This window comes from Acipenser ruthenus, chromosome 26 (genome assembly GCF_902713425.1).
Source record: "Acipenser ruthenus chromosome 26, fAciRut3.2 maternal haplotype, whole genome shotgun sequence".
NCBI classification, from domain to species: Eukaryota; Metazoa; Chordata; class Actinopteri; order Acipenseriformes; family Acipenseridae; genus Acipenser; species Acipenser ruthenus.
Window position 1 is genome coordinate 3,863,344 of NC_081214.1, and position 15,020 is coordinate 3,878,363.

At 40.6% G+C, this 15,020-nt stretch overlaps 1 protein-coding gene across 4 annotated transcripts in view; it reads right to left on the reverse strand.

Moving 5' to 3' along the window:
• LOC117430751 (LIM domain kinase 1-like) overlaps positions 1-15,020 on the reverse strand; it is a 41,316-nt gene that overhangs the window by 9,376 nt on the left and 16,920 nt on the right. For 3 of the 4 annotated variants that reach the window (XM_059000955.1, XM_059000954.1, XM_059000956.1), the window contains 2 exons: positions 8,557-8,695; positions 239-348 (listed from right to left, as the gene is read on the reverse strand). In XM_059000955.1, coding sequence (XP_058856938.1) covers positions 239-348; positions 8,557-8,695 — 249 coding nt within the window. Of the gene's footprint in view, positions 1-238; positions 349-2,963; positions 3,127-8,556; positions 8,696-15,020 lie in introns of those variants that run through there. The other variant, XM_034051169.3, reaches the window with a different exon arrangement.

Below are 15,020 nucleotides of genomic sequence, written 5' to 3' on the forward strand. Positions count from 1 at the left end.
TGCTTCACGCGATGTATTGTTTGATTAGTAATAAAAACAATAAAACAGATAAAAAAAAGGAAACACGTCTTCTAATATTGCTTGTTTTCATGATGTTTTGTTTTCAGTAAAGATCATGCTTCCTCTTAATAATAAACCAGTAGGAACAGACACAATGGGGCTAAAGTTTGTTCTGTTAGCTTAAGTGCAAAACACGTTTGCGAAGTTACAGCACAGTGTTTCGGGCCAGCACACTCACCAGTACAGCTTGGAGCGCTCCACTAATGCATACGTGTCCCCATCCCCAATGAAGACCCTGCAGTTCAGACAGGTGAAGCATTCGGGGTGATACTTCTGTTCTCCAGCGACCTGGGAAACAAAAAGCACAGGAAACAATGAGGGAAGCGGATCAAACTCAGCAGTGCAGAACTACTCCACAGTGACCTCTACTGGTGGGGTGGACAGAGTTGAAACGCAGGAGTAGCCGTTGACATCACAACTAGCAAAGCTAACTGTTCAATTCCTTATAAAAAGTTTAGCATGGATGTTTTTGCACTTTTCACATGGTTATACTATGCATTTACTATAGTTTAGCTCGTTTTGCAAAAGTTTAATATACTGTACTCTCTGGGCTTTGCAATGTTTACCTATGCTGCACCATGCTTTTTTTGCAATGCTTTTACTATTGCACATTTCTCTAAGGGATACAGTAGGGTAGTGTGGAGTTAGTAGTGGGATATCTACAATACTGTCCTTCAGAGTGCTGTAGCATACTGCAGAGGCTACTGCAAAGTTTAATCATTGAAAATAGCAAGTTTATATATATATATCTTTAAGCTAGTCACGTTTTGATTTGTTGGTTAAAGCTGATCACTAGGTTGCTCCTCAACTCTAACTCTTTCACTGGCTCTCGCGGTACATTTTTGATCAGCCTGGCTCAGATACAATCTTATGTATTTTCTTTTCTTCCTGGAGTACAGCTCATTGATCTGGTAGAGGGTCACGAGAAAACAGCAGTTACAAAATACAATAATATCGATTAAAAAGATTAACAGAGGAGACAGCGGTTTTGAAATGTAAAACGTACACAAATTAACCTGCAACAGAAAAACACAGGCTCAGAAAAAAAAAAAAAAAAAAAACTTGTGATGAAGCTTAAATCTCAAACAAGAAAGAATTATAGAATTTATAAAAGACTTTCAAAAAGTTAAGAAAACAATATATAAATTACGTCTGAAATGAATAACACGCATTAATTCTACTGTACAGAAGAGCGTTGTTCTCCTTTATTGAAAAACCCATATTCGTCCCTATTTCTGTCCTATTTCGTATGCTTACCCCTGCTGATGGGGACACAGTGTTTGCTGTATTTCTATACATGCATCTCGAATAAAAAATAAAAAAGGGAAATAAATAAATTTCAACAAAAAGTACTCAGAAATAACATTTTAAAATAGTGTTTTTTTTCTACTTGTCCTCAAAGTCTAAGAGGATTACAAAACAGACAGGTTAACTTGTCCTTGGGTGCGTCTAGAAAGGTTTCCATGGAAACGAGGTGGGAGGGTTAAAAGTAACACCCTTCCTTCCTTGGGAGGTCGTTTTGAAAATGTAATTTACTTTGGCAGACTGCTCTGAGGTGTGAACTCTTAAAAGCCCATTTAATGTGGCAATGGGAATGCGAGACACCTTTTTAAAAAGGGAGGCATCGCTAGATGCACATAAATTAAAATTAATGTTTAAAAAATGCAGTCTTTTCTATAATGATTCTCTCGTGCATCACGCTCAGCGGCAGTAAGAAAGAAACCCATCCTTGCAGTTTACCGCAACTGTACTTCGAAAGAATTTCGTGTTCCCGTCAAATGATAAATTACAGTCCGCAGCTCTGTGACAACTGTAACAAACGTATCAAATGTCATTTCATGCATATTCTCTGAGTGATTCAGAGTTCTGTTGCTTGAAATTGAATTCAAATCATTTGTCTCCGATTCAGAATCCATCTTGCATTACCTGTATGTGTAGAATCCGAGTTCCCAGCTCCTTTTGGAGTACTAAGAAATAAATAATAATAATAATAAATAATAATACTACCTGATGAAACAGGCACTTTATTTCTTTGGAAATCAGGAAGAACTCAAAAGCAGCCAGCAACTAGGATTCTACAGGCTCAGACAATTCAATATTGGAGCGAGAGAGAACCCTGAACCACTCAGAACGACTGACAACTGAAGCGTTTAACCCTTACAGATATAGCCTTCATAAGCCCAACCAATCACAGACGGGAACGACAATCTAGATGCTTATACCCCAAGAACAGATGCTCTAAGGAATTCCCGTGCTCATTTTCATCCCTACTGGAAGAGCGGTCCTAAAATGTCAGTGTAGAAGTACACGTGTACTAAAAGCACCTCCACTATCATAAGAACTGTAGAACTGTAGAACCGGCATGGTTGTGTCTCCTGACTATAGCCTTATAAAAGTGGGGCGCACTGTAAGTTAGCAATACAGGACCACGTGTAGAGTACACTTCTCTGAAGGCGGGTAACCTTTGCTGTGCAGTCTCTTGGTAAATGTAGCAAAGCTGGGTGGGAGCATGCAAGCGTGCCTGAAAAACACGGGGTCTTGGTCAGCCCCCAGACAAGGGACTTCCCCTGTGAGCAATACTTCCCCGATCCACCTTCCATCCTATTCAATAACACACCTTCCTCATTTACATTTCCCCTTTAGGTAAATTTGGCGACAGCTTTAAAACAGTGTAAAAAGTACAGTGCATGTGTAAATAGCAAAGGTCTGGTGTCTGATCTGTAGAGTGTATACTCTTAGTATAAAACTAAACTGGACTACGAAACACTTCAGCGTTAGAATACCAGCATACTGTATATACAGCAGAGGAGGACAAACTGTGATAAGATCCCAACTTTAAGAATTAAAAATGCAAAAGAAACGCTATATAAAATAATTTAAACATTTGCCAAAGGCAGCCTTACCTTTTTATTGGGTCTCAGCCATTTCCAACAGCAGAACAACGCTTCTAAATCCCCAAACACAACTCCTCCCAACATCGCACAAATCACTCGGCACTCTCGTTCATTCTATGAGCTGCTCTCAAAACACAACACAGAGAAGCAGCCAACAGATGGAAACACTGCCAGCCCTCCTGCGGTGATGTCATCACCGTCATCATGGTATCTCCACCCATCCTCCCTCTCACACGCTCAGAGTACTGCTGCAATGATGAAGCCCTGCCCACGTCCTGCCTCACTGGCTGTGCTTCAGAGATTTGTATAGAATTCCCCTTTTAGAGCAACATTAACACACAGCAAAACAGGAATCCACAATCACAGGCAAACTTTTACTTCTCCTAGTATCTGATATTAGTAACACTGGCACAGCCCTGACTATGATGGTTCGCCATGCCTTGAGGTTTAGGGTTAATTCCCTTCAACATGAGAGCAGGTTGCGAGTGTTGAAAACGAAAGCAGTTGAACTGTGGCAGGTCTTCTTCATTGCAAATAATAATAATACAAAAAAATAGCCAAGTCAAACTCAGAAGGAACACTCGATTTGGAAATGTGTAAAAAGTCCCATGAACTGAGACTGCAAAAAAACAAAAAAAAAACAAAGCCATCTATTCTTAACAAATTCATGTATGGTTTGTGGTTTAATATAAATATGCAATGTTTAACTCCATCATAACCATTTAATTACATGGTTATTAACACTGCATTTATTGAAACTGTTTCCCATTTAAAACCCTGACCCCATGAAACGGAGTCTGTAATTAAAGGGATTGGGGATGTGTGTTATCATGGGTTTAAAGCAAAAACAGGGGCAACGTGCAACACCTGGATGCTTGTGTATTACATTATGTCACTTTAAAATACATAAGCTTTTACAAGGACATTTCTTTCGATTCAAAATGGAATTCCCTCTAGTCTGTAATACTGTACGTATTGTATTTTAAATTGCTTTGTTTATCCCTGAACTGAGCTCCAGAATAAATACTCAGTGAATGTGGAGCACAGCACTCTGACAACCTATTTCAGGACAGGTTGAAACCCAGACCTTTGTTGTTCATTGTACAATCCCAAGGCCACGATCCCATCTGCAGCCAATTTATTTAAAAATATTATAGGGAGGACATCTTTTTTTTTAACACTTTTTAAAAGCTGTTATTATAAAAGTGCTTTTCTTTTTCGTTTTGTTTTTTTTTAAAGCTAGCATACAACCTATATTTTGGTCAGTCTCCACTGAACCACAAACACCATACATTTGAGTTGAGAATACAGAGACGAGCTCTGAAACAATGTCTACATAGAAGCAACTCCATGTACAACACATATTAGAAGCAGAAGGTACATCTAAATGCATTTCAATTGTTCCTCTTTTCAATTCAGGTTTTTTCTTCCCCCAATGGGAGGGGGATCTACAGAATGTGTTCACCAAGGTTCCACAAACGTTGTTCCAAATTCTGAAATAACCTCCTTCTATTTAAAAAGAAAGAAGCGTCTGGCTGCTGGGAAACACAAGAAAGTAAAAGTGAAAGTTTCAGCACAGCTTTGTGATTTGGATGCATGTGAACAATGCAGGAGGAAGTGAGGCCGCTGTTACTGTCTGTCAAATAATAATGCTTCTGTGTGAAGCTGCACAGACAGTGCCTTATTAGTAGAAAACAAGCTCTGTGGAGGTGGTAGGCTTTAGATACTGAACACTATGTATGTTTTAGTTAAGCATTAGTGCCCGTCACAGTGGTCACTACCTGCTTGATAAATCGCCGTGACGACAGATAGAGGTCACCTAATGAAGCACTTGGTCTTATCTACCAGTAATGACTATGATATCAAATGTTAACCAAACTAATGTTTTTGTCGCAGTTTTAAGTCGTGGTTTAAAACTAAGTTTCAGGATTTTAAAAGGCATGTTGAGAAAAAAACAATTAAACAGGAGAATCTCGGCACATTACTGAGCAAACTTCAATTCAGTGACAAACGTGCCTGACTAGAAGTCTTCCTCAATGTCTTCAAAAAGGCTTTTAGTCGAAACGTCTGTCATTCAAATGCTTACATTTATTTTACTATTTCTAAAATGTAGCACTATTGTGGGTTTAACAGGTAAGCTGAGGGAACACAAAGGCGTTTTTTCAGGAACAGTGGCTTGCCATTTAGTTCCAGGAGACCTAGTTTGAGGCAACTTTGCTGCATCAAACCCCAAGTCTCCCTTGGTGTGCCATGCAGTGGCATGAAACCAAGCCACAAAATGGCTTCATGTTCCCTCAGCTTTATAGTTGACAGTTCAATTGAAAACAACTACAGACCAGAAAGTAAGAGCAGTTAGCACAAAGTTCATAAAAGAAGGTGTTCAGTACCAAATTATAAGGCATGTTACACGGTTTAAGAAAAGTTAAGAAAAGGAAATGTAAGTATTTGAGACTCGACACAAGATTTCTCATATTTTACAGGAAAAACAATTCCTGCATGGCTCCTAAATGAACTGTCCTCTGTGGGAGTTGAGTCGTGTTTCACACGGCAGTCACAGTGACAGGGCAGAGGAGGAGGAGGAGGAGGGCTGAGCTGGTATGTGTCAAGAGACTGAGCCCACAGGAACTAGGCTGGGTCAGCGTACTGCCTGCAAACCCACACACCACAGGGCCTGTATCTGCAAGGACAAGATACAGCAAAACTAACACACAGGAAACAAACAAGCACTTCTGGGTAGGAGGGAAGATGAAGTCATAATGGAATTCTGACTTCGTCACGCGTGGAATGACGTGTCAGAACCCGTGGCTGACTGAAGAAAAAAAAAACTTGTGTTATTAATGTGTTAGGGGTCTTAGCAAAGATTATACAAAGCCATAGTGAGTTTAGGCAAGTCATACTTTGTGATGCAGAGTTATTATTATACTACACAAGGGGGTATAGGATTTGGTGTGAAAATGTTCAGTTTGAAGTTCTGTGGGCGTCTTGTTATAATTAGACCAGAGCCGCAGGAATTAAAATGATTAAATGCAATGAAAAGCAAAATAATCCAACTAAAATGGGAGATAAGGGTTCCTTGCTTGTCTAGAAGTGAGTGTGCTTAAGTTGAACTATAAGGGTCATTAATTGTTCCCAGTCCTAGTACTTCCTCTTTGGGCAAGGACTTGGTTTACATGGAAACCAAGAACACAGCGAGGTCAGAGGCTGGGGAACAATCCTTCCTACTGTCCATGTCAACTTCCTGCATCTTCAAATACACATCCGGGCTTTTCCATGGGCTAATGTACAGTGACGGGTCTGCATGGTCAAGGCAACTGCCTACATTGTAAACAATTAAGCCGGTGTTGATTTTTTAAAACGGTAGATTATGGAAACTTTAAACTTGGTTATAGCCAAACAATTTACCCATAAATGAACTGCTAGAAACACCATTACATTTAAAACGCTTGTATGAATGGTTCTTGTGATACAGCTAAAAATCTACAACATACATACTTAAGCATGCACAGACTATTACATTAATTTATCGCCAATGCTTTTATTTTGTATGCCTCAATTAAATATTTATTAAAAATCAGACAAACCTTTGGAGCCTCAAGTTTATAATATATTACTGACGCCGGCGAGTTTTCAGTTGTGTCTGTACATTGCTTTTGAATAATAGAGTTCTCAATGCATCGATTATTGTTCATTATTTTCTGTCTGATATTCAATCAGGAACTTGGCTGCTGATTTAGTGTTGCTGCCTCCACCGCCTCCCAGCCGTCCGAGAGGGGATGATAAATATTTTGAGACCTTCTTTTACAGCCTGAGAATAATGAAATAGGTGGAGTCCTGAGAGGCCTTGATAAGTGGAGCTGGTTGTGGCCATAACTCAAGTCCGCACTAGACAGAATCTTGGAATACAGCAGCCTGTAAACAGGTCTTTCCGTCCAAAGTCATTTCAAGCATCTGCGTTAGAATCTGCGAAGGTGAACCCTTTAGAGTTAATTAAAAGCTTTGAAGAAGTACCTTGCATTGATGAGGTGTTCAAAGCCATCTTAAATTATTTTACACAGGAAAAGACCTGCTGAAAAAGCAGCTATTACGCTTACAGCAGAGACAACAGATTCAAAGCTCCACTCCAACTTATCAAAGATAAAAACAGTCAGAAACAAGAGCAATGTGGTTTAAAAAAGAGGAAGAAAATAGGGATTCTTAAAACTTGATCCAGTTGAGACCCTCTGTTCCACATAACTGGATTTTGAACCGTTACTTTGTAAACCAGTGCCAGTGCAAGCTTTTGTGCGAGAGTGCAATTAAGGCAACGCCAGCATAAGCCTATTATATACTGTGAACAAGGACCAGTGTTACTGAAAGTAGGACTGAGGGTCCAAGCCAAGGAGTGAAGTATAACTAGAACACCACTACTGTCAGGACAGCAGCAGAATTGAGAGAGGCCACCCTCCTGCTAGCATAGAGATACAGCAGTATCTTAACTTATTCAATGCATTTTACCAGCTTAAATTAGCACTAGCTGTTCAGGAGGAGCAGTAATACAACATGTAGAGGAAGGCTGCACTAGAGGTAATTGCTCCTGTTTAAAATGGTGCATACTATTTTAGTTCATCTTTTTATAGTGTCACTATACAATATGGTTTATTCAAATATTGGCCCATTGTTAATATGTTTTAAATAGGGGTAAATACCCTTAACTCTGTCAGCACCAAGTAGCTTTGCAAAACGACAACCCTATTATAAACCTACAGAATCTTATTTTGAAATAAAAGCATAGAAAAATATATGGGGGCAAAGACTGGGGCGGGTTGACTGATCTGTTGTATAGAGTAGTTTCAAGACTGCACAAGCGGTTTGCAGTTTTGAGTCTCTAAGAGCTCTGCAAAGATAATAACCAATGCACATGACACAATGCACATGACAGCCTGGGGAGTCAGTGGACACGAGAGCCTTAATCAAAAGTAAACAGGTTTGGGACCAGCAGGATGTGGGGTGGACACACAGGTGCAGTGTTATCCCAGCTGTAACACTGACAACACCCTGGACAGAGGGAGTAATAAAAAGATTTTAAAACCTTGGATGCCTTTTAAAGGGTTAAAAATGATTGTGTCACAGATGGAGAACCAGCAGGAGGTTTGGCGTCTAACAAGGGAAGGTTACGAGACAAGGTCGTGTGGAAGACTCTGTGTCTTGGAGTGGCAGTATTGACAGAGACAGGGATGTAGTGTAGAAAGTACCACACTGTGTTTAATCAGGGAAAGCTGTTTTGAAGGTGAAAGGCAAACAAAAAGAAGTGCTTAGAGAGCAGAGATAGCACAGAGGGGTGGGGGGTGGAATCGAATTACCACCTCCTGTGGGACTCTGATTCTAGCTGGTTCTTACAAACGCAGAAAAGGGAAGATGGTGTACAATCCGTTACACAATTATTTTGGTCCGGTAATTAAATCAAGAGAAGAAGTAAAACCTTGATAACAAAAAAAAACCAAAAACTGTTTCTGTCTTTAGTTTCTTTAGCATCAATAACCATGGCTGTCCAAATGAAACCTGTACTAATGATTAATTAACATTAAAAGGATCCAAAATTGTGTGGAATTGCTGAATCTCTCACCATGATGAGGCCGGTGGCGATGGGCTCCGAGCAGCCATGGCACAGCTCTCCAAACCTGGCCCAGTAGTCCTTCTTGCAGAACAGCCGCCCCTCCTTCTCATAGTACCAGTGGGAGAGAGAGGCGTTGCATTCACAGCACCTGCAAGCAGGCAACAATTCACTGAGAGGACATCTACAAGGGGCTAGGGGCCAGAGTTTCAAAGCATTTCATCAACTCCTATTTTTTTTTAAAGAGGGTAAAACACGTGTCAGTTTTGCAAAACTGGAACCAAACTACTAAGTTTACTTATTTCAAGCCCTCTTAAGCACTCACAAGGTGTTTTGTTTTTCATTTTGAAACTGTAACATGATTTTTTTCACAAAAAATAGGAGTTCAAGACTGGAGGAAACGCTTTGAAATGGCGGCCTAGATGGCAGCACAGTACATTTGCAAACAAACATTGCTTAAAATGACCACTAACTTCCTATTTTGGCAGAAGTAAATGTATCCACATAAGCACACAAAACAGATATCATATCAAAAAGTATCACTATTTCCATATTTAAGTGATGTTTCTTCATGAAGAACTATCTCCATATGGTTTAATTTGAACTGTGGTCTTACTACACAGGCAGCACAGTTTCAGCTGTCATATAAAATGTCACAGGTGGGTTCCTGTGGGCAAATTGCAGCGGTTATTACTGTAAATCTTACCAAGGCTACCATGTAAATGTGGCACAAGCTCATTTCAATCGTCAGCGTGGTAGTGAAATGTTCCTAAGCACTGCATTCTGGGTTTAATGAACTTCTGCAGCCCAGCACGGTCGGTGATAATTAAGAAAGGCTGCTGGTAAATACTGTAAACAGCTACAGTATATTCAGCTGATTGTTACACAAACTATGATATCGAAAAAAGGATCCGATGCATTACACCAGGGTCACTGGAGATTCACAAATAAATACAGCATAACTAGAACAGCCCTAATAACATCTCTGCAGTCTTATTTACTGGCAGGTGGCACTGTCCTATAATACTACAGAAACCAAACCCTACAAGTTCAAGAACTGCAGGCTGCTTTCATTTCCCAAAGCAACATCCCCTTCTAGAACCAAATGGACTCACTGCCTTACCACAACAAAGTATCATAAAGCCCAAAGCTAGATAAAGCAGAATTCTATTTTCTCCACTGCAGCTTAACTCTTCTCTGGCAAAAGAAGCAAAGAAAGCCTCCACCCAGCAGAGACACCAGGGTCTGAAAAACCATCAGCACATCACCTTGGAAAGGAGAGCTAAATGAATCGATTACCAGCTCTGTTGCATAATCGAATCCATTACATGTCCAATATTCGGATAATTACAACATCCAAGCTAACCGGCAGCTATTCTTTAAAGCTATCTGTTCAACCAAGGCTGGACCAATTCTACCAATTCATTTAATTGGCTCAGTTGGGGGGCAATGCAGTTCCAGTGGTATTGTGGAAATAATGGGGGTTAACGTGTCAAGGACACTGAATGACAGCGGGGGGGGGGGGGGGGGGGGGGTAACTGTGGCACGCTTTCCACATGCTTTGACCTGAGCACTTATTAGACCATAACTCCAAATGACACTGGGATCTGACACTTCTTGCAGTCATAAGAGAATTACACAAACAGTACAGTGAGCATGTGACACCTTGTCCTTTAGCATGTGAAGAGCTTTGGGAATACTGTACCACTTAGCAACACTATGCATGCACATAGAGGACACTGATCCTAATAATGATAAATATAAAGGGGAAGTAAGCCTAGATAACGTCCACCGCTAGCATATTGTAATGTATGAAGGATTATGTTGTTCTGCACATGAAGACTTGATGCAATCTGGATTTCATTATTAAACCAACACTCTATAACAATTACTACAACGAAACCATAGTTTGCACACATTTTGCAGTTACCTAACAGGAGATCTCGCTGTAGTTTTTTTTGGCTAAATACAAAATTCAGTTAGAACGTTTTATTTTAAAAGACAAGGTGGGCTTTTGCTCTTTTACCTCACACACACACACACACACACACACACAAAACAAAAGCAGACCCAGTTCAGCAGTGTTTCACGCAATGCAAACTGCGACGTGCCACACATGGGCTCCAATGATCTCATTTGAAGCACCCCGAGGAAGCGTCTGGCACAGCCACGATCTGCATCATTAAAAACCTCTGTGATTTGAGAACTGGGAGGTACCACCCCTATTGTTCTTTTCCTTGTGCGGCAATGATCATGGCTGGCCAACTATGAACATACCCTGCGAGCGCTCCGACACACTCTCAAACACAGCTGTGCAAAGCTGTGTGTAAGCTTTATATTCTACTGCAGATCTTGGGATTTCCCAGGAAAGCTACCCTGGACAGACTGCAGTTTCTGGTAATCACGGAAAACCCCAGAAAATCTTATACAAATGCCCATGGGATACCCCAAGAATAGCAGTACACGGTCTTGAAGAAAACCCACTTGGTTTTTAAACAAATAATGCACATGGTCATGACACATTGCAATTACTGTACCACAGTGATCAAGTACCACTGGTATTTCAATATACATACAGCATATATAAGTGTTGCAATGCAGTACCGCTCTATCAATGGTATTTCCATCTTCTCTTGTGCCACAGAAAATCATGTTGTAACTATTCTAGTGCAAGTCTTGGAAACGCTAATTCCTCCTCCTGCTTTGAATGTTTGCTGTAAACAACATCTGCAGTTTCGTCTAAACAAAAATTGCCTAAGGGACTGGACTAGGACAGCACACATCTGTATCGGGATGCAAATTTATTATGCTGATTCCCAAGTCTGGGATGAGACTGTAGAGGGAGAAAGGATCAGGATATGACGTCAGCTTCTCAAACAGTGAGGTGTCCACCATGAACACAAACATCCTCCGTTATCTAAACAACAGCATCTCTAACATCCCACTGCTCCCCCTCCCCACAACCACATAGATTAAAAACAGCTGCACAGGAACTAGAGAACCTGACCCACTTCTATCATATTAAAAACTCTGTATCTGTGTTTCCATCGACCGCTTTTTAAATCAGACCCACAAAATCCATTTTATTTTACGACGTTCTAAATGAACTATACTCTCAAAGCCGCTTACTCCAATTCTTCATTAGCATAATTGTTTTTCAGAAAGGAGAAACGCACCCAATAAAGTAACCAAACCGGAAACACTGTACGCTACTAAAGGCTTTTATTTCAGGGGCTTGAATGAAGTATTAAGTTGCTTCCTATTCATTTTAGACATTTAATTGGCGTTTCTTCCATTCGGAAAAAATGGCACTAATGACGATTTGGAGTAAATAGCTTTGAGAATCTAGCCTATAGGGTATGTACAGTAATGCCCCCTGAAAATATTGAGATGCTGCATTTGTTTAATGATAAACTTCATTTTTTGGAACAAGAGCGCAAAATATGCAATACTCGATTCGTGCAGCAAATGAAAAGATAGCTCAGAAGGTGCAAACTTCCTATTTGTTTTGTTCCAGCTTATTACTGTAGAATCCTAAAACAATGGCAACATTGGCTTCCTTTTGGTTAACACTGTATGCAGGTTACAACTTTTCAAATGTGTAAGCTCTCTCATCTCTCTCTCTCTCTCTCTCTCTGAGTTAATTTAAAACGACTGTCTACTCTGCTGAAGGGGGTGGGGTCTGAAGCACTGAACAATAACCCATTGTTTTCCTGTGGACTTGAGCTCAAAACATACAGTAAAATGTCTCGGGCAAAAGGTAGAGATGTTTGGGGTCCACCTTCTTAGTTTTCAATCAGCGTTGGAGTATAGGTATAAAAAGGGCAAGATAAGTGGAAGCAGATACCCCTACAAGGTCAGTCAGCTCCTACCCAGAGTCTCCCATTCACCCTGACCCCAACTCACCCAGACAGAGTGCACCAGACCAGATTCCTGTCTTCACGTGTCAACCCTCAATGCAGCAGTCCTTTAAAATGATCAGCTGTTAAGAGCAATCCGATCAGGTCTATAAGAACTAAACCCTTTTCATAATAAACCTGGTCCCTAGCAACACGATGGGTCAATCATTTCCAAGATATTAGTTATTAAATGGGTGCATTCAATTGGATAAAATAGGCTTCTCCCCGGCGCTACATAAAGACATGAATGCACTAAAGAGACTCACATGCACGGTTAGATGTCTGATTTTAATAACCTTGGCACATCTGAATGGGCAACAAAAACCATTTCAGGCAACATGAATGGCAGCCCTCTTGCTTGAAAATACTATAACATTAAGATTTCACTAAAGACCTATGGAGCCTGGAGGTCATGATTGAAATGCACATGAAGCAGAGTCTTAGAATCAAAACCAATAACATTCATTTCAGTTATTTTTTTTCGTTCCTTAACCAGGAAAATGTACAAGAATGTCCTAGCATGAAACGATACACAGCTGCTGAGGGTTGTCAAAATAACACTAATCGATCGCTATTGAGAAATGTGATACAATAACTTGGCTACTCTTATAAAATATAACAGTTTCTGCTGTAAACCTTCTGTAATTATTAAAAGCCCTACATTTTTATTCTTTCTGAAAAAAAGAAACACGAATGATAAATGTCAGCAGCACTGATGGGTAAACCGGGATGGAGTATTGGCTTTGAACCTGGGAAACGTGGCAATATCTCTTTCCGTGGCTCCAGACATGACTGGGGATTGTACTTCCTGTGAACTCACAGCCGTGAACACGTGGCTTACATGTGACACCGTTTCCAACCTCTGTGACCGGATATTTAAACAGGGGAATTCATTTCCTTATCAGAAATAATTGGAGCTGCTGGTTACAAACAATAGCCTACCCTCTGGACAGTGAACAACACATCAGCAAAGGAACAAATGGTACTTTCCACACAAGGGGTAGGAATATTTCTTCATGTGTTTACATCCCTACAAGACTCCTTGTGAAACACAGGCACATGATCGCAAACCTCCAGGCCACAGTCCCCAAGACCAAACAGAAAAGTCCCTGCAATTATTTTTATTTAATTGTTTTAAAACAAAAGAAAAACAAACACAGGGGATCGACAACAAACCAGTAGAATTTTAGATTTCACACATAACCAAGGAATAAGCCTGTGCAACTATCAACGTGTCCTGGTAATCACTATGTAATTAAATCAGCTAAAAAAAATGTTGTTCACAAGGCCATTATCACAGAATTAATGGCTGGGAAGCCTTGTGCATTTTAAAACAGAGTGTGGCTTCCAGTCGGCAGGTGTTCACCTGCAATACAGTGACTTCTTTTAATTACAGCCCCAACGCTGTGTAAATGAAAACGCTCAGATGAGTTAATCTAGCAGTCATTGTACATTCACCTTAGCATGTAGCAATCTCACCTGGCTGCTGTTCTGTTCTATAGAAGTCTTTCCATTGCCTCACACATGTGCCAGCTCTCTGATGCTGTCACTGACTGCCTCACCACAGCTGAAGCGTGAAGGTCAGTGAAAAAGTTCTAGCAGGGAGTGCAGAGAGACCTGCAACTCCTGTGCTGACAAGACAGAGGGGTAAAGCAGTGCCTGAAGCACAGGGTATAGCTACTAAATAATAACAGGAAATAATAATACAAAACTGAACAGGGGTCTGGGAGTCCAGCTTATTCATTCAGTCATTTTTACGTCAAAATTAGCAGAACGCTGACAAGCGAATCCCCTCTACATAAATCACAGATGCGCTCCCTGAACCCTGCTCATTATCCCTGCTACTGCCCAGTCAACACAGACAGTGTCTCAGACTGCCATGGGACTTCATGTGGTCTGCTATGTAGCCACTGTATCAATGCCAAGCGCCATCTGCTGTGCACCTGCAGCATTTCCCAATGTATTTCAGCCATGTTACAATTAGCAAAGGGGGTGCTGGAACACAAGAAGAGAGTCGTGGTATAATAATCTCCGACTGCCTGAAACCACATCTGTAAAATCTACAGTACAGAATGAAATACGTGTACAGGAATCCTTTACAAAATCAATATTTTTTTTCACAGTTTTTATTATTATTATTATCTACCAGTTTTGTTTACTGCAATACTTTAATATGAGCATTCATATGTAAATGACATAGCATTCGAAATCTCTTTTGAAATCTCCTATATCCAGTAAAGCATCACTGGGGATTTCCTGTTAAATGTTACAGAAACTGCAGTACTGGACGCTGTACATGGTGGCAAATAAGTTTTGAACAGGCTCCTGGCTTATGAATGGCATCTCACAGGAAGCTGGCACAGCCCCCAGGGTTTCTAGTAGCACAGAATCCATTGTGTGTGTGCTCACTGTCTGCCAACACACTCAAATAAATCATCTGCCCCTCGAGCACGCAGTGAATTAAAATGAGGGGTGATGTCATTCCTTTGCAGAGAGAAACATTACTTCATTTTTTGCATGTCCCCTCCGATTGGTCCGTTTGAATCCACCCAGGGAACAGAAGCCCCAATCAGGGAG